Source organism: Ranitomeya imitator, chromosome 4, assembly GCF_032444005.1.
Source record: "Ranitomeya imitator isolate aRanImi1 chromosome 4, aRanImi1.pri, whole genome shotgun sequence".
Taxonomy (NCBI): Eukaryota; Metazoa; Chordata; class Amphibia; order Anura; family Dendrobatidae; genus Ranitomeya; species Ranitomeya imitator.
In genome coordinates this window covers 314,611,984-314,632,932 of record NC_091285.1, presented here as the reverse complement: position 1 = coordinate 314,632,932, position 20,949 = coordinate 314,611,984, and the positions used below count along the sequence as shown (strand labels likewise).

The following is a 20,949-nucleotide window of genomic DNA, read 5'->3' as shown; positions in this document are numbered from 1 at the left end:
GCGGATCTGCAGCAAAATCCGCAGCGTGTGCACATACCCTTCGTTTTTCTTTAACACTGCACTCATTACTTGCATTAATGGCACATTTGAGCTCGTTACATGTATAAAAACACTTGTCCACATATTCGATCACACTCCAACCTCTCCACCATGGCCAAGATCAAAGAGCCGTCTAAGGACACCAGGGAGAAAATTGACCTGCACAAGGCTGGGATGGGCTACAGGACAATAGGCAAGCAGCTTGGTGAGAAGGCAACAACTGTTGGCACAATTATTAGAAAAAGGAAGAAATACAAGAGGACTGTCAATCTTCCTTGTTCTGGTGCTCCATGCAAGTTCTCACCTCATGGAGTAAGGTAGATTCTGAGAAATATCAGGAATCAGCCCAGACTAATCTGATAAGTTTCTATGAAGAGTTAAGTTCCGGACTGGACCAAGGACACGCAGTGGACAAGGTGTATATGAACGTTTCAAAAGCTTTTGATACGGTGCCACACACAAGGATGATACATAAAATGAGAATAATGGGGATAGGGGAAAATATGTGTAAGTGGGTTAAGAGCTGGCTCAGGGATAGGAAACAAAGGGTAGTTACTAATGGAGCACACTCGGACTGGGTCGCGGTTAGCAGTGGGGTACCACAGGGGTCAGTATTGGGCCCTCTTCTTTATAACATTTATTAATGACCTTTTAGGGGGCATTCAGAGTAGAATTTCAATATTTGCAGATGACACTAAACTCTGCAGGGTAATCAATACAGAGGAGGACAATTTTATATTACAGGATGATTTGTGTAAACTAGAAGCTTAAATGTAAGGTCATGCACTTGGGTAGAAGTAATAAGATGTATAATTATGTGCTTAATTCTAAAATTCTGGGCAAAACCGTCACTGAAAAAGACCTGGGTGTATGGGTGGATGACAAACTCATGTTCAGTGGCGTCAGGCAGCTGCTACAAAGGCAAATAAAATAATGGGATGCATTAAAAGAGGCATAGATCGTACAAGAAACACACTTTAAACATAATAGAGTCCCGGACATGTCCAGATCCTACTTCCCTCACTGGTTCAACAGCACGGGTACTTCTTCTTCCAGAGGAGTTAGCATAATTATTAGTAAAAATGCACCTTTTACACTAAAAGACTCACTGTCAGACTCTGAAGGTAGATTCATTATTCTTAAAGGTCTTATTGCTAATACCAAAGTTACTTTCTGCAACCTCTATGCTCCAAACCGTGATCAAGTAAGCTGGCTATGTAAAACACTACATACTCTGAAATTGTTCGCAGAGGGAGTATTAGTGGTGGGTGGCGACTTCAACCTCCCTCTTAATCAGTTTTTAGACACATCATCAGGAAAGACTCACCTGTCCCAGAAAGTCCTCAGAAAGCTTCACCTCTCCTTGCAATCATTAAACCTAATTGATACTTGGAGGACTTTACATCCCACAGATAGGGACTACACCTTCTACTCACCCCCCCCCCCCCCCCCCCCCCCAACACTTACCATTAGGGTTGAGCGACTTTTTGTTTTTCAGGGTCGAGTCGGGTTTCACGAAATCCGACTTTCTCAAAAGTCGGGTCGAGTGAAATCAGCCGATACTATTGAAAAGTCGGGATCGGGATCGGCCGAAACCCAATGTAAGTCTATGGGTTTTTTTTATTTTTTTTACATTTCTTTCAGGGCGATATAGCAGAAAAGCCGGTAATTCAATTACCGAATTTTCATTTCTCCTGCCAAAACCCGACATGATTTGAGACATGGTTTACATACAGTAAACCATGACATATCCCCCTTTTTTTTTTGCATATTCCACACTACTAATGTTAGTAGTGTGTATATGCAAAATTTCGGCGCTCTAGCTCTTAAGTTTAAGGGTTAAATCGCGGAAAAAATTGGCTTGGGCTCCCGCGCAATTTTCTCCGCCAGAGTAGTAAAGCCAGTGACTGAGGGCAGATATTAATAGCCTTGAGAGGGTCCACGGTTTTTGGCCCCCCCCCCCCCCCCGGCTAAAAACATCTGCCCCCAGCCACCCCAGAAAAGGCACATCTGTAAGATGCGCCTGTTCTGGCACTTGGCCACTCTCTTCCCATTCCCGTGTAGCGGTGGGATATGGTGTAATGAAGGGTTAATGCCACCTTGCTATTGTAAGGTGACATTAAGCCAGATTAATAATGGAGAGGCGTCAATTCTGACACCTATCCATTATTAATCCAATTGTATGAAAGAGTTAAAAAAAAAAAACACAATATTAAGTATTTTAATGAAATAAACACCGTTTGTTGTAATATTTTATTGCACGCTCAATCCACTCGCTGAAGACCCTCGCTCTGTAACAAATAAAAAATAATAAACCAACAATATACATACCTTCCGTAGATCTCTAACGTCCCACATTGTAAATCCATCTGAAGGGGTTAAAATATTTTACAGCCAGGAGCTCTGCTAATGCAGCGCTGCTCGTGGCTGTAAACCCCAGCGAATGAAGGTAATGTAGGTCAATGACCTGTAGTTACCTTCATTCGCGGTGATGCGCCCCCTGCTGGATGTCCCTGGAGCGTGGGAAAAGTTCCCAGGCTCGAGGTCATATGAGGACATCCAGCAGGGGGTGCATCACCGCGAATGAAGGTAACTATAGGTCATTGACCTACATTACCTTCATTCGCTGGGGTTTACAGCCACAAGCACAGCTGCATTAGCAGAGCTCCTGGCTGTAAAATATTTTAACCCCTTCAGATGGATTTACAACGTGGGACGTTACAGATCTACGGAAGGTATGTATATTGTTGGTTTATTATTTTTTATTTGTTACAGAGCGAGGGTTTTCAGCGAGTGGATTGAGCGTACAATAAATTATTACAACAAACGGTGTGTTTATTTCATTAAAATACTTTTTAATATTGTGTGTGTGTTTTTTTTAACTTTCATACAATTGGATTAATAATGGATAGGTGTCATAATTGACGCCTCTCCATTATTAATCTGGCTTAATGTCACCTTACAATAGCAAGGTGGCATTAACCCTTCATTACCTCATATCCCACCTCTACACGGGAATGGGAAGAGAGTGGCCAAGTGCCAGAATAGGCGCATCTTCCAGATGTGCCTTTTCTGGGGTGGCTGGGGGCAGGTGTTTTTAGCTGGGGGGGCCAATAACCGTGGACCCTCTCCAGGCTATTAATATCTGCCCTCAGTGACTGGCTTTACTACTCTGGCTGAGAAAATTGCGCGGGAGCCCACGCCAATTTTTTCCGCGATTTAACCCTTAAATTTAAGAGCTAGAGCGCTGAAATTTTGCACATACACACTACTAACATTAGTAGTGTGGAATATGCAAAAAAAAAGGGGGATAGGACATGGTTTACAGTATGTAAACCATATCTCAAATCATGTCAGGTTTTGGCAGGAGAAATGAAAAGCCGGTAATTGAATTACCGACTTTTCTGCTATATCGTGCTGAAGTTGAATATATATATATATATATATATATATATATATATATATATATATATATATATATATATATATATATATATATACACATATATTCGAAACCCGACTTTTAAAAAGAGATCGCCGACCCGATCCCAGAGCGGGATCGGGTCGGGTTTCACGAAACCCGACTTTGCTAAAAGTCAGCGACTTTTTCTGTTTTTCTGTTTCGCTCAACCCTACTTACCATAGAATTGATTACCTCTTAACCGAGATGCCCAGCCTTCAACTTCTTAAATCGGCCTCTATTGATAACATAACTCTATCTGACCATGCCCCTATCTTTATAGAGATGAGTATTAACTCCCTGCCCAGACGGACAATGACTTGGTCCCTAAACGAGACTTTGTTGGATTCGGGTATTCAGACATCTAAACTAGCAGACAAGCTTAACTGCTTTTTTTCAGGAAAATTCCAACTCGGGACCCTCAACGGCAATTATATGGGAAACGCATAAAGCTGTTATGAGGGGCGAATTCATTGCCCTGGGTGCATTCGTCAAAAAAGAAAGATCAAAACATATAATGTCAATTTTACACCAAATTAACACCCTGGAGAAGATCCATAAAAAATCCCAAAGCAAGGTAATGCAAAACGAGTTAGTTGACTTAAGAAGTACTCTTAAAAACCTTCTCAATATACAGTCCGCTAAAATATACATGAGGAGCCAACATAAATTTTAGTTGCATGGTAATAGAGGCAGTAAATTAATGACTTCATTACTTAAAAAACGCAAAGAAAGGAGGTTTATAAATCATATATCAACTGATAAGTCACACAAATATAAAACTCCTGACATCGCAGAAGAGTTTCGATCCTTTTACGAAGGCCTTTACAATTTACCTACATCGCCACATCTAGGAGACCCACCTGAAATTCTCACCAAAATAAATGATTTTCTCGCGTCCCTTAGGTTACCCAAGGTCTCTGAGGAAGGTCGCCAGTTGCTATTAACACCTATCTCCCCTAATGAGATACAGGACACTGACATTGATTCCCAATGGGAAGGCCCCAGGCCCTGATGGACTGCCCATTATTTACTACAAAAAAATTCATTAAGCAACTTCTGCCTCATTTAGTATCCTTATTCAATTCACTTCTAGAGGGTCAACCCTTACCTAAGCAGTCCTTAGAGGCCTTTATTTCTGTAATCCCTAAAGAAGGTAAAGATCCTACTGCCTGCTCAAACTACAGACCCATTTCCCTTCTCAACTCAGACATCAAGCTCTGGGCGAAAATCTTAGCTACTAGGTTGAGCTCCTACTTACCTAAATTAATACACCCAGATCAGGTGGGGTTCGTGAAGGGAAGGCGAATTCTGCTAAAATTATTCAGTCCATTACATTCGCTAAGTCTAAGGGGATCCCCTTGGTCCTCCTGTCAACAGACGCCGAGAACGCATTTGACAGGGTGAGCTGGTGCTTTATGGAACAAGCTTTGATTAAGTTTGGCTTCCCAACACAATTCATTGGCGCAATTCTCTCCCTTTATTCACAACCCACTGCTAGGGTACGGGTAAACGGCACCCTGTCGAGTAGTTTCAACATTCAAAATGGTACGAGACAGGGGTGCCCACTGTACTGTTTGGTCCTGGCTTGACAATGTTTAAAACCCCACATCCCGAAATGAAAAGCGTCTCCCGCGTTTACAATCAACTCAACTCCACAAACACCCAATCCAAACCTGCATTTCTTCTATCCTGGGAAATAGAGATGGGAGTTACTTTCACAGAGACGCAAACCTCTAACATTCTAGCTAATGCACGGGGATTCTCTCAATGCATACTACTTCAAGAAAACTCCTATAAGATTTTAACTAGGTGGCACTTGACTCCTGCCAGATTGACTCAGTTAGGCCTGTTAGAAGATAGCTCCTGTTGGCGCTGTCATAGTTCTTTGGGCCACCACACACGTTTTTTGGGAGTGTACTAAATTGTCAAAGTTTTTGGGGGAGATCAACAAGGTTCTAAAAGTACTAAAATTGATAAAGTCCAATCTACTGGCTTCGGAATTTCTACTTTCCTGCCCATCGATTGATTACAGAACCAAGAAACATAGACTTCTACCACTACTGCTAAGTGTCTTTTTTTTTATTTAGATAAAGAAATGTATTTATTGGAATAATATTTTTTTGATTATTTCGAAATTTTTATTTTTCACATGTAAATATATATTTTTTTTTACATTGCCCCAGGGGGGACATCGCATTAGGGCCCCTTTCCATTTGTGAGGAAAACGGACGAGTGCAATCCGATAAAAAAAATCGGATTGCACTCGGACCAATGTTAATCAATATGTGACACTCCATTTGCGATTTTTTTCCCAGCCGAAATCGGACTGAGAAAAATCTGTGTCGGCTGAGAAAAAAAATCGCAGCATGCTGCGTATTGCTGAGATTCTCGGACGAGACTCGCCAATGCAAGTCAATGGGTGTGAGAAAAAAAACGCACAGCACTCGCACCATGCGAGTGCTGTCCGATTTTTACGCACCCGTGTCCTTAGAAAAGCCGGCAATTCAGCGCAGAGTACAGTAAAATCACACTGACAGGTTAGATGAATATACACATATACACACACACACACACACACACACACACACATACACACATATATATATATATCAGGGAGACACCTATATATATTTATATTTAATGCAGCGTGAGATTGAATTACCAGCTTTAAAGCTATTACCGGCTTTTGCTTTCTCCTTCACAAACCCATGATATGAGACCTGGTTTACATACAGTAAACCATCTCCTATCACCATTTTTTTTGCATATTCCACACTCCTAATGTTAGTAGTGTGTATATGCAAAATTTGGGCGTTCTAGCTATTATATTTAAGGGTTAAATGGCAGAAAAAATTGGCGTGGGCTCCCGCACAATTTTCTCCGCCAGAGTAGTAAAGCCAGTGACTGAGGGCAGATATTAATAGCCTGGAGAGGGTCCATGGTTATTGCCCCCCCCCCTGGCTAAAAACATCTGCCCCCAGCCACCCCAGAAAAGGCACATCTGGAAGATGCGCCTATTCTGGCACTTGGCCACTCTCTTCCCATTCCCGTGTAGCGGTGGGATATGGGGTAATGAAGGGTTAATGCCACCTTGCAATTGTAAGGTGACATTAAGCCTAATTAATAATGGAGAGGCGTCAATTATGACACCTATCCATTATTAATCCAATTGAAAGAAAGGGTTAAAAAAAATACACACATTATTAAAAATTATTTTAATGAAATAAAAAATTACAACAACCTTTGTTTTTATTTAACGCCCAATCCACTCAGTGAAGACCCTCGTTCTGTGACAAAAAAAAAAAATAATAAACCAACAATATACTTACCTTCCACAGATCTGTAAAGTCCAACGATGTAAATCCTTCTGAAGGGGTTAAAACATTTTGCAGCCAGGAGCTTTGCTAATGCAATGCTACTCCTCGCTGCAAAACCCCTGGGAATGAGTCTAAATATAGATCAATGAGCTATATTTAGCTTCATTTGCGGTGAGGCGCCCTCTGCTGGCTGTTCATAGATCGTGGGAACTTTCCTTGAAAGCTCCCAGGCTTTCTAGGAAAGTTCCCACGATCTATGAACAGCCAGCAGAGGGCGCCTCACCGCAAATGAAGCTAAATATAGCTCATTGATCTATATTTAGACTCATTCCCCGGGGTTTTGCAGCGAGGAGTAGCATTGCATTAGCAAAGCTCCTGGCTGCAAAATGTTTTAACCCCTTCAGAAGGATTTACATCGTTGGACTTTACAGATCTGTGGAAGGTAAGTATATTGTTGGTTTATTATTTTTTTTTTGTCACAGAACGAGGGTCTTCACTGAGTGGATTGGGCGTTAAATAAAAAATTACAACAACCTTTGTTTTTATTTCATTAAAATAATTTAATAATATGTGTGTGTATTTTTTTAACCCTTTCTTTCAATTGGATTAATAATGGATAGGTGTCATAATTGACGCCTCTCCATTATTAATTAGGCTTAATGTCACCTTACAATTGCAAGGTGGCATTAACCCTTCATTACCCCATATCCCACCGCTACACGGGAATGGGAAGAGAGTGGCCAAGTGCCAGAATAGGCGCATCTTCCAGATGTGCCTTTTCTGGGGTGGCTGGGGGCAGATGTTTTTAGCCAGGGGGGGCCCAATAACCATGGATCCTCTCCAGGCTATTAATATCTGCCCTCAGTCACTGGCTTTACTACTCTGGCGGAGAAAATTGTGCGGGAGCCCACGCCAATTTTTTCCGCCATTTAACCCTTAAATATAATAGCTAGAACGCCCAAATTTTGCATATACACACGACTAACATTAGTAGTGTGGAATATGCAAAAAAAATGGTGATATGAGATGGTTTACTGTATGTAAACCAGGTCTCATATCATGTCGGGTTTGTGAAGGAGAAAGCAAAAGCCGGTAATTGAATTACCAGCTTTAAAGCCATCTAGCGCATATGTGTGTGTGTGTGTGTGTGTGTGTGTGTGTGTGTGTGTGTGTGTGTGTATCATATATATATATATGTCTCCCTGACATATATATATATGTATGTATACCTATTCTATGTGTATATATCTACTCTAATCTAACCTGTCACTGTGATTTTACTGTACTCTGCGCTGAATTACCGGCTTTTCAAAGGAGACCCGTGCGTAAAAATCGGACAGCAATACGGATGTCACACGGATGTTGCGATAAAAAAAAAAAAAAAAAAAAAAATATAGCATGACACTCGCATGGCACTCGCAGACGTTACATCAGTTTTTTCGGTCTGTAAATCGGACCGTTTTTTTCTCACACAAGTGGAAAGGGGCCCTTATAGTGACAGATCGCTGATCTGACACTTTGCAGTGCACTGTGTCAGATCAGCGGCCACACAGGCAATGCAGGGAGGCTTCCTGGTGCCTGCTCTGAGCAGGCGCTTGAAAGCCACCTCCCTGCAGGACCCCCACGGCCATTTTGGATCCGGGGCCTGCAGGGAGAAGGTATGAGACCCTCGGAGCAACGCGTTGCTCCGAGGGTCTCAGGGAAGCACGCAGGGAGCCCCCTCCCTGCGCGATGCTTCCCTATGCCGCGGGAATGCTGCGATCATCTTTGATCGCAGTGTTCCATGGGATAATGTGCCAGGAGCGGTCTGTGACCGCTCCTGGCACATAGTGCCGGATGTCAGCTGCGATAGTCAGCTGACACCCGGCCGCAATCAGCTGCACTCCCCCCGTGAGCGTGGCTGATCGCTCTGGACGTACTATCCCGTCACTGGGAATTAAGTCCCAGGTCACCTCGATGGGATAGTACGTCCAATGGGATTAAGGGGTTAAAATCCTGCACAAGGTCCCGCTGCTCACGTCAGCACATGTCCAGGACAGTTTAAAGTTTGCCAGTGACCATCCGGATGATTTAGAGGAGACATGGGAGAACGTAATGTGGTTAGGTGAGGCTAAAATAGAACTTTCTGGTTTCAACTCCACTCACTGTGTTTGAAGGAAGAAGGTTGAATACAAGCCCAAGAACACCATCCCAACCATTAAACATGGTGGAGGAAACAGCATACTTTGAGGGTGCTTTCTGCAAAGGGGACAGGACAACTGCACCGTATTGAAGGGAGGATGGATAGTGTCATGTATCGCAAGATTTGCCAACAACTTCCTTCCCTCAGTAAGAGCATTGAAGATGGGTCGTGGCTGGGTCTTCCAGCATGACAATGACCTGAAATACACAGCCAGAGAAACTAAGGATTGGCTCCACAAGAAGCATTTCAAGGTCCTAGAGTGGCCTAGCCATCTCCAAACCTGAACCCAAAATAAAAACTTTGGAAGGAGCTGAAACCCAATGTTGACACGCGACAGCCCGGAAACATCTGGAGTAGTGATGAGCGAATGTGGTCAGATATCGTGTTATCCGAGTGTTTGGGCGTGTTCCTATATTATGTTCAAGTCCCTGTAGCTGCATGATTTGCAGCGGGTAGGCTCAACACATGTGGGATTGCCTGTTTGTTAGGCAATTCCCCACATGTGTTGACGCCAACAGCTGCAAATCATGCAGCCGCAGGGACTCCACTCAAACATAATATACGAGCAATCCCAGATGGTCGGATAACACCCGAGCATGCTCGGATAAGCAGTTATGTGAGCATGTTCACTCATCTCTAATCTGGAAAAGTGGGCCAAAATCTGTGTTGAAGTGTGTGCAAACATGGTCAAGAACTACAGGAAAGTCTGACCTCTATAACTGCAAACAAAAGGTTTCTGTACCAAATATTACAGTAAGTTCTGTTTTTCTATTGTGTCACATACTTTATGCAAAAAAGTGCAATTTAATTACGTAAAAATTCTACAATGTGATTTTCGATTTTTTTTTTTTTTTTTTTTTTTTTTTTTTTTTTTAAGATTCTGTCTCTCACAGTTGAAGTGTACTTAAGATAGAAATTACAGACCTCTCCATTCTTTGTAGATGGGAAAATTTCCAAAATCGGCAGTGTATCAAACACTTATTTTCCTCACTGTACATGTTTGGTATCTGCAAACTCGTAATGTCTTTAATTACATAATTTCCTCTCATGTGTAACACCATCCCTTATGTTGCATCTTCTCTAGTCATGTATGGCTCCATCCCTTATTTCATGGCGTCCTCTTACATCCTTTTCATATGGTAGTCTCTTGTTCTGTTGCTGCATTCTTAACCCGTATTATAAAACCCTTTTCTCCAGAGTAATTAAAAAAATATGATTTTTTTTTTTTTTGCTGCGTTGCTTTCTTTTACAACGTTACAATGTAGTGTTGAACTTTGCCTTGAGAAGAAAATCCACCACAAAAATCCTGTTGATTGGCAATTTACAGTCAGATATTTTCAACATAAGTAATTTCCAAATATTACATGCAAGGCTAGATCAACTAAAGTAAGAGTAAAAACATTACAAAACATAAAAACGTATACACAATTTAATTTACATAAGAAGGTAGAACACACTCATATCAAGATACAGACTATGGCATTCATCTAAATGCATTAATTAAAAAAATATCATGTACAGTTTTAGACGTTCACATCTCTTCAATTTACAACAGAGTTCAGAGGTTCAGCTCGAATATTCCCCAAGTCCAGCGCAGAGTCCGTCTCCTCATCAATCTCTCCAATAACAGCCCTGTAGAGACATGAAGGTTCGCATGATCTTTAATTGTAAAACTGTTAGTTGTGGCCATAGTCCCGAAAATACATTTATACGGGCTGATTAAAGAAAGTTTGTCTTCAATGAAAGGAGATTACACAAACGTCACAGCAGTACCATAGCCTGGTTGCATGACTGAAGCCAGGTACATTCTCTCGCCAAAGAATTTCAGAGAAAGACCTGGATGAGATCATACAGCCCGGGTCTAGTACATGGTGTGCGGGGTTGGGGCAGCATGAATCTAGTGACAGGTTCTCAGTAAAGGAAAGGTCTACTACATCTAATCATAACCCAAGTTTGTTAAATAGCTGCAGTCCCCAAATTAATTTCTGTTACTACAAATGCCCTTGGTCTACCCAACAACATTATGCTGTATAAAGGGCCTAACGGTGAGGAGACTTCACACGATAACAGCAGACAAACTTGACATGTCTCAGTGGTATTATGTCAGATTATTAGAGATTGCTCACATGCTTGTCATGAATAGAAGTACCATAGACACCAGGACCTTTGAAGGGAGGTTTGGGACAAGTAATGTTTTTTCCAAGATTCATTGGAGTCCCAAAATGTCAACCTCTCAGATTCGTAGGAACTTAAATGGTTGTCCAATAGATATTTATATACGGTATTTTTAAACCCTAACCACTTTTGTAATTTGCTTTATTTGGAAGTTTCCTACTTGACAGCACAGTGAACTCTGTGGTTAGCACTGTAGACTTGCAGCACTGGGGTCCTGGGTTCAAATCCCACCAAAGACATCTGCAATAAGTTTGTATGTTCTCCCCCATGTTTGCGTGTCCTCCCACACTCCAAAGACATACTGATAGGGAAATTACATTGTTACATTGTGAGCCCCAATGGGGACAGTGATGATAAGGTCTGGAAAGTGCTATGGAATTAATGCCACTGTAAGAACAAAAACATAACACTGTAATCCATATACAGCTAACACATACATGAGTTTGTTTGTTTGGTTTTCTTTCATGTGGAATTTTATTTGAGGGCTGTTTCAGATAGGACATCACCAGAGGAGGATCCTGTGATAACCTACCCCCATGTATTATACCACAAGAGGGAAAAAAAAAAAAACACCACTCATATATAAACTCCACAGTCCTAGTGGCCACACCAACTCACTAAATTTATCAAGTGTTGGGTGTTTCGTATGCCAAAAATGCAACTCCAAGTCCCCAAGTAACATTTCTGGAAGGTTGCAGCAACTCAGAAGCACTGAATTCATTAAGTAGTGTGGGCCTCAATGTATTGGGCACCTAGTTATCCAGCAATAATGGTGTAGAGCAAGCGTGCCCTACTCCATTATTGATTCGGCCCATGTGCAACATTTGCCCACTGACAGACATGAACAGTATCATTTTCAAGGTAGGTTAATTTTAAAAATGATAGCATTTCAAAAATAAAATCCAGAAGTCACATTGTATAAATTATAAGTTTTTTTGCATTTTGCAGTGAGCAATAAGTATTTGATCCCCTACCAACCATTAAGCGTTCTGGCTCCTAATCAACTCAATACCTGTAATAAAGACCAGGGCTGTGGAGTCGGTAAGCCAAACCTCCGACTCCTCAACTTCCACGACACTGACTCCACCAAAATGGGCTCCAACTCCACAACCCTGTTAAATACAGCTGTCTTACACAGTCACCTTTATAAAAGACTCCAGTCTGTCTAAAGATGTCAGATCATAGACCTGCACAAAGCTGGAATGGGCTACAAAACCATAAGTAAGATGCTGGGTGAGAAGGAGACAACGGTTGGTGCAATAGAACGAAAATGGAAGAGACGCAAAATGACTATCAATCGACATCGATCTGGGGCACCATGCAAAATCTCACTTCATGTGGTAATCCTTGATCATGAGGAAGGTGAGAGATCAGCCTAAAACTACACGGGGGAACTTGATAATGATCATAAGGCAGCTGGAATCTGTCACCAAGAAAACCATTGGCAACACATTATGCCGTAAATGTTTAAAATCCTGCAGTGCCCGCAAAGGTCCCCCTGCTCAAGAAGGCACATGTCTAGTGATGGGTCAGTCGTGAAAGATCCAAGACAAGGAGCCAGCTCCGTTCTGTGAACGATGGGAGTCAGCACCCCAGTGAGAGCCACAAAATTCTCTTCATGGCTCTCACTGGGCATATAATTCCCTAAGTTCGGCAGACGTAACATGGCTGAACATGGGCGGAGTTTCAGCCATATTAACATCACCTTAAAATTTGTGTTCACCTGTGGTGAACACATTTAATAGGGATCCATTTAGGATCCAAGAAGAGCTGGCTCTTTTTGTCAAGAGCTGGATCACCAAAAAGAGCCAGATTGCCCATAAAAGACTGACATTTGCCAATGAACACCATGATGATTCTGTGAGTTATTGGGAGAAGTTGCTGTGGTCAGATGAGACAAAAATTGAGATCTTTGGCATTAACTCCACTCGCTGTGTTTGGAGGAAGAGAAATTCTGCCTATGACCTAAAGAACACTGCACCCACTGTCAAGCATGGAGACGGAGACATTACATTTTGGGGTGTTTCTCTGCTAAGGGAACAGGACTACTTCACCGCATCAATGGATGGAGACATGTATTGTAAAATCCTGATTAACAATCACCTTCCCTCCGCCAGAACATTAAAAATGGGTCATGGCTGGGTCTTCCAGCAAGACAATGACCCAAAACATACAGCCAAGGCAGCAAAGGAGCGGCTCAAAAAGAAGCACATTAAGGTCTGGAGTGGCCTAGCCAGTCTTTAATCCCATAGAAAACTTATGGAGGGACTTGAAGCTCCCAAGTTGCAAAGCGACAGCCTCAAAATCTTAGGCTGGTTTCACACTTGCGTTAAAAAAAAAAAAAAACGCATGGTGAAAAACGCATGTAAACGCGTGCAAACGCTGCGTTTTTTAGACGCATGCGTTTTTGCATGTGAAAAATGCGCGGCGTTTACATGCTTTTTTTCATGCGTTTGCGTTTTTTAAACGCATGATGAGAAGTGTGTGACAGCTGCCAATCATCAAAATCAGGGGTAGGGTTAGGGGAAGGATCCCTGGGGTTAGGGGTAGGGTTAGGATCCCTTTAGTGTTAGGATCCCTTTATCACCTTTATGGTGGGGGGTGGCATATCAGTGTGTTTTCTGTTTTTTTTCTATAAAAACGCATGCGTTTTTAACGCAACCAAACGCATGTGCTTAAAAACGCATGCGTTTACATAGACAGCAATAGGTTTTTTTGCCGCAAAAAAAAAAAAACGCTAAAAATTACTACATATTGCATTTCTGCAACAACGCATGCATAGAGAAGACACATGCGGCTGCAAAAAGGGGCAAAACGCATGCAAAAAAAAGGCATGCTTTTTTTGCGCAAAAACGCAGCGGCAAAAAACACAAATGTGAAACCAGCCTTAATGATTTAAAGATGATCTGCAGAGAGGAGGGGACCAAAATTCCTCCTGACGTGAGCAAACATCATCAACTATAAAAAAACGTCTGACTGCTGTGCTTGCCAACAAGGGTTTTGCCACCAAGTATTAAGCCTTGTTTGCCACTGGTATCAAATCACAGAGAAAAAAGCAGAGATGTTTACCTGCTGAAGCCTCCAACCAAATGCACTGGCAGGGTGCAGCGGACCCGATTAATGATGGCAAGAACACAAGTGCAAAAAATCAAATACTTATTTCTCACTACAAAATGCATATAAATTTATATAATTTATACAATGTGATATTCTATCACTCAGTGTTAGACCTGAACAGTCTAATTTTAAGGGTAGGTTAATTTTGTCAGTGGGCAAACTCACAAAATCAGCAAGGGATCAAATACTTATGCCCCCCATCCCTATCCTGGTAAGCATGCCCCCCCTCTCGTCCCTATCCTGGTATGCATGCCCCCCCCCTCTCGTCCCTATCCTGGTATGCATGCCCCCCCCCTCTCGTCCCTATCCTGGTATGCATGCCCCCCCTCTCGTCCCTATCCTGGTATGCATGCCCCCCCTCTCGTCCCTATCCTGGTATGCATGCCCCCCCCTCTCGTCCCTATCCTGGCATGCATGCCCCCCACCCCCTCTCGTCCCTATCCTGGTATGCATGCCCCCCACCCCTCTCGTCCCTATCCTGGTATGCATGCCCCCCCCCCCCTCTCATCCCTATCCTGGTATGCATGCCCCCCCCCTCTCATCCCTATCCTGGTATGCATGCCCCCCCCTCTCATCCCTATCCTGGTATGCATGCCCCCCCCCCTCTCATCCCTATCCTGGTATGCATGCCCCCCCCTCTCGTCCCTATCCTGGTATGCATGCCCCCCCCCCTCTCGTCCCTATCCTGGTATGCATGCCCCCCCTCTCGTCCCTATCCTGGTATGCATGCCCCCCCCCCTCTCGTCCCTATCCTGGTATGCATGCCCCCCCCCCCTCGTCCCTATCCTGGTATGCATGCCCCCCCCCCCTCTCGTCCCTATCCTGGTATGCATTCCCCCCCCTCTCGTCCCTATCCTGGTATGCATGCCCTGTTATGATACGGTGGTCTAGGAGCAACATGGAACGAGCTCTGAAGGATGTGGAAACTGTACTGACCGCAGTCCCTAAGCTCAACACAACACTAGAAGTAGCCGTGGAATTCTCCTAACTCTCCCTAGGCATCTCGTCACAGCCTAAGAGCTAACTACCCCTAAAGAAAGAAGCAGGAAAACTATCTTGCCTCAGAGAAAATCCCCGAAGGATAGATTAGCCCCCCACAAATAACGACTGAGTGGAGAGGGAAAAGACATACACAGAATGAAACCAGGATGAGCACAGGAGGCCAGTCTAGCTAAATAGATAGGACAGGATGGAATACTGTGCGGTCAGTATAAAACACTACAAAAATCCACGCAGAGTTTACAAAAAAAAAAAACTCCACACCTGACTAAAGGTGTGGAGGGCAAATCTGCCTCCCAGAGCTTCCAGCAAGACAGAATAAATTCACACTGATAAGCTGGACAAACATATAAAGCACAGAATGGATAAGTCCACAATCTATGGACAGAAAAGAGCAAACAAAAACTTAGCTTAGCTGAACTGGTCAGGATAACAGGGAACTCCAAAGAGATGTGAATCCAACCAGAAACCATTTACAAGTGGCACTGGCTGAAGACAGAGCCAGACCTAAATAGCCGAGCAGAAGAGAAGATAAGTGGAGGCAGCTGAAGACAGCTAACTCCAAGGAGCAGCCATACCACTAGAAACCACAAGAGGGAGCCCAAGAGCAGAACTCACAACAATGCGCCCCCCCCCCCCTCGTCCCTATCCTGGTATGCATGCCCCTCCTCTCGTCCCTATCCTGGTATGCATGCCCCTCCTCTCGTCCCTATCCTGGTATGCATGCCCCCCCCCTCTCGTCCCTATCCTGGTATGCATGCCCCCCCCCTCTCGTCCCTATCCTGGTATGCATGCCCCCCCCCTCTCGTCCCTATCCTGGTATGCATGCCCCTCCCCCCCCCCCTCGTCCCTATCCTGGTATGCATGCCCCCCCCCTCTCGTCCCTATCCTGGTATGCATTCCCCCCCCTCTCGTCCCTATCCTGGTATGCATTCCCCCCCCTCTCGTCCCTATCCTGGTATGCATGCCCCCCCCCCCTCTCGTCCCTATCCTGGTATGCATGCCCCCCCTCGTCCCTATCCTGGTATGCATGCCCTGTTATGATACGGTGGTCTAGGAGCAACATGGAACGAGCTCTGAAGGACGTGGAAACTGTACTGACCGCAGTCCCTAAGCTCAACACAACACTAGAAGTAGCCGTGGAATTCTCCTAACTCTCCCTAGGCATCTCGTCACAGCCCAAGAGCTAACTACCCCTAAAGAAAGAAGCAGGAAAACTATCTTGCCTCAGAGAAAATCCCCGAAGGATAGATTAGCCCCCCACAAATAACGACTGAGTGGAGAGGGAAAAGACATACACAGAATGAAACCAGGATGAGCACAGGAGGCCAGTCTAGCTAAATAGATAGGACAGGATGGAATACTGTGCGGTCAGTATAAAACACTACAAAAATCCACGCAGAGTTTACAAAAAAAAAAAAACTCCACACCTGACTAAAGGTGTGGAGGGCAAATCTGCCTCCCAGAGCTTCCAGCAAGACAGAATAAATTCACACTGATAAGCTGGACAAACATATAAAGCACAGAATGGATAAGTCCACAATCTATGGACAGAAAAGAGCAAACAAAAACTTAGCTTAGCTGAACTGGTCAGGATAACAGGGAACTCCAAAGAGATGTGAATCCAACCAGAAACCATTTACAAGTGGCACTGGCTGAAGACAGAGCCAGACCTAAATAGCCGAGCAGAAGAGAAGATAAGTGGAGGCAGCTGAAGACAGCTAACTCCAAGGAGCAGCCATACCACTAGAAACCACAAGAGGGAGCCCAAGAGCAGAACTCACAACAATGCCCCCCCCCCCCCCCCTCGTCCCTATCCTGGTATGCATGCCCCTCCTCTCGTCCCTATCCTGGTATGCATGCCCCTCCTCTCGTCCCTATCCTGGTATGCATGCCCCCCCTCTCGTCCCTATCCTGGTATGCATGCCCTCCCTCTCGTCCCTATCCTGGTATGCATGCTCCCCTACTTACCTTCCCTGTCTCCTTCGCTGCGTCTTGTTCCAGTTCCAGCAGCTGATTTTTGCTTGTAAGCAGCACATGGCAGTGACATGCGCTGCTGCCAGAATACTCACTGCTTTCCACGCTGGGACTATGTGCATGGAGAGCAGTGTGTATTCAGTGCTTTTTAGTAGTGGGCATAGTAGCAGTAGCCACCGGGCTTTCACATGTGCCCGCTAGTAAAGGGAATTGGAGGGCAGTGAATATTCATTCCTTTAAGTAGCGGACACACGTGATCGCCCCGGCCCTGCAGGATGCCAGCAGCTGCCACTACTGTGCCCACTATTAACAAGAAATTAATATTCACTGCCAGCGCACTGAATATTAATTTCTCTTTAGCAGCAGGCAAAGGCTTCAGCTGCAGCAGCCGGCTCCTGCCTCCTGTGACTCACCGCTGCCACTCCCCCCTCCATCCTAAGGGACCTGCACTCAAGTATAAGCTGAGGGGGGCTTTTTCAGCATAAAAATGTGCTGAAAAACTTGGCTTATACTTGAGTATATACGGTAAGTGATAAAAATCTAACCCCTGTAACTTTACTAATTCTGCAAAATTTAGGGAGTGCTGCTTTTATCCTTTATTGCATATGGATTAACCCTGAGGAGCCGCCACTAGTCATGTATTTAGCTACAGGCAGGCGGGCATAAGGCTGCTTTAGTGAAGGGAGAAAAGTTTGGGACAATATGTAAATTATAAGAGGTTTTCAATAAACACCACACTGTAATAAAGTGTGAAGTGGTCACAGTGAGCAGAAAGTTACGAGTAGCAGGGTGCTAAAAATCTAAACCTTAGTGACTCTACCATGCTTTACTACTGCTCGCAATGCGACCACATGGCCTTATATTAGGATGTAGGGTTAGTGCATATCTGCACTACTGAAGTGATCAGTCACATGTAAACATTAGGAGGGCTCTCTATGCAGAACACTTTCCTCACCTGTGCCCCAGGACTGGATTTGGAGTAACACACTCACTACCCTGGGTAGTATTTGTCTTGGCTCAGACACATTATATGGAGATACAAATTAGTACAACAATAAAAGGTGGCTGTCCATATTTTTATTGTTTTGGTGGGGTGTGAGGGGGAACACAAACCGTGCTTTACTCATCTTCCTCAGGTTCCGCACGGTTTCTTCACCGCTACGCTGCTCTGCATTGTTTGGCTGCAATGATAGCATCACATTGGCAGAAAAATGGTCCAGCCAAAGTAGATGGCACAAGCTACCGATCTCAACTTTTGGCTGCAGCACTGTTCACTCGACATCACTGCTACAGCCACACAACAAAGACATCCCTGGACCCCAGGAGGATGACGTACGTAAAGAAACACATCTGGTTTTAAAATTAAAGTAGACTGAAGGGTAACGTTTTGTAAAAGCGACAACCACTTTGAGACACAAGGAAGGATACTTACACATTGTCACCTCTTACAATGTACAGTCCCAGCACTACTTGTTCGACCCCTTGTGAAGAACTGAATACTCGCTCATGACTCTCATCTAATATTAGATTTATTGTTTGGTCAAAGCCCTTAAGTGTTCCCTAGGGAAAACAAAATAAAGACAAATCAGAAGAAGGGAGAGCGGAAATTAAGTGGCCATCAGACTACTTATAAACTGAACAATATGAAGCCTTGTTGTTACGGAGAAAAACAAGGACCGAAACACATACGGTGATATGTGCAGTGACTTCCTAGGAGGGCTGGCGTATGCCAAAACTGTGTCCTTGACAGATAGATCACCGAAAAAGAATATCTTCACATACGGACAATAAAATTAACATAATCTTTATTACATATTTTAAAAACAAATATATCGGTACAACAAGTATATAACCACAGGCACAGGTAACAGAAGGTGGGGAACCCCTGGTAATGACTCCAAACAATGCAAAAATATATAATAGCTCACAAAGGTGTTATATAACAGTTGACAAAGGTACCATGTCTAACAACTGTATGACCATGCACAATCAGGCACAAGACATAAGACAGTAAAAATACAAGTGTATATAAGAATCAGTATTGTAGTATATTTACCAAGGAGCACTCCTGGGGACCCACCACACCCGACCCCTGGACGAAGCATTTCCATGCGAAACGCGCGTCGGGTGTGGTGGGTCCCCAGGAGTGCTCCTTGGTAAATATACTACAATACTGATATATACTTGTTGTACCGATATATTTGTTTTTAAAATATTTAATAAAGATTATGTTAATTTTATTGGCCGTATGTGAAGATATTCTTTTTCGGTGATCTATCTGGCATATTGCTTCATGGCCCTATACATGGGATATACTTATATACTTAATATACTTAGGTGTGTGTGTGTCCTTGACAGCACAAAGTGACTGATAAAAGCAAGCAGAGGAGCTCGGTGCACCCTCAGTGTGGCTAAACAGATCAGTGGATCTGCCTACTTCCCGTTTCCATATATCTGTCTTGATTGACAGCTCTCACTTTACAGGAGCCAGAGGAGAACAGAGTTAAATGGGAAACAAAGATGGGAAGAGGAAAAAAGGGAAGAGGAAAAAAATTCAGCTCACCAGTTTGAAGCAAGTCCTTGTATGCAAGCTTGCACAGGAAATGAAATTCACATACGGAGGTGCCTGAATCAGAGGCATTGTCCACAACAGAAAATTTTTAAATGGGAAGTCAATCTCCAGCGTGAAACTTTGATAAAAGTTCAATTTATTCAGACAAATCCATTAAAATCCTTGTTTCATACAGTAGTGGTACGGCAAAAGATGAAGTACATGATACGACCAAAGCGTTTCGACCTGTTAGGGTATGTGCACATGTCAGGTTTTTTTTCCTGACAAAATCCTGAGATTTCTGGCAGAAATCAGCGGGTTTTTTTGCGCGGATTTCTTGCGGAAATTGCGCGTTTTTTTTTTTTTTTTCCGGAATGTCCTTTTTGATAGGAAATCCGCAAAAAAAAAATGAGCATGTCCGTTTATTTTGCGGAATGCGTTTTTTTGCGGAAAAAAACGCTAACATATGCACAAAAAATGCGGAATGCATTCTAAAAGATAGGATGCATAATGTTAGCATTTTTTTACCGGATTTATAGCGTTTTTATAGCGAAATTCCACACAAAAAAACGCTAAAAATCCTGACGTGTGCACATACCCTTAAGGTCTTAATCATGGTATGATTAAGACCTTAACAGGTCGAAACGCGTTGGTCGTATCATGTACTCCTTCTTTTGCTGTACCACTATGAAACAAGCATTTTAATGGATTTGTCAACATAAATTGAACTTTTATCCAAGTTTCACGCTGGAGATTTACTTCCCCTTTTATATTTTCTGTCAAAGATGGGAAGAAGCGCAGAACTGTTCAGCCACACAAAAAAAAATAAAAAAAATAATGCGACAGGATTTGCATAGGCATTTTGGTATGAAAACACAGGCAGACTACTTCAGATGTGTGCGGAGCGATCTAATAGAACATTGACTGAGCACATTCTGCCATTTGTCTCGGCACGGCGCGTCCTGTGTACACAAAACGATGTGCTGCCGAGAAAAATGAGCTTTGGTGCAGAACAAAAGATCACTGCACCCAACGAATGACTGTTTTGCCCCTTCATAGGCAGCCAGGTTAGGCCGCACGATTATCATGAAACAAGGGCTCTTAAGGAATGTGTAAATGGACCCTGAGA

General features: G+C 43.5%; 1 protein-coding gene across 1 annotated transcript in view; it reads right to left on the bottom strand.

Moving 5' to 3' along the window:
- Window positions 1–10,412: 10,412 nt before the first annotated feature.
- The window catches only part of LSM8 (LSM8 homolog, U6 small nuclear RNA associated), a 46,327-nt gene continuing 35,790 nt past the window's right edge, over window positions 10,413–20,949 (bottom strand). Inside the window, exons 3-4 of the mRNA XM_069764854.1 lie at window positions 18,702–18,829; window positions 10,413–10,633 (exon numbers count right to left, since the gene is read on the bottom strand). Coding sequence (XP_069620955.1) covers window positions 10,543–10,633; window positions 18,702–18,829 — 219 coding nt within the window. The 3' untranslated portion in view covers window positions 10,413–10,542. The remainder of the gene's footprint in view (window positions 10,634–18,701; window positions 18,830–20,949) is intronic.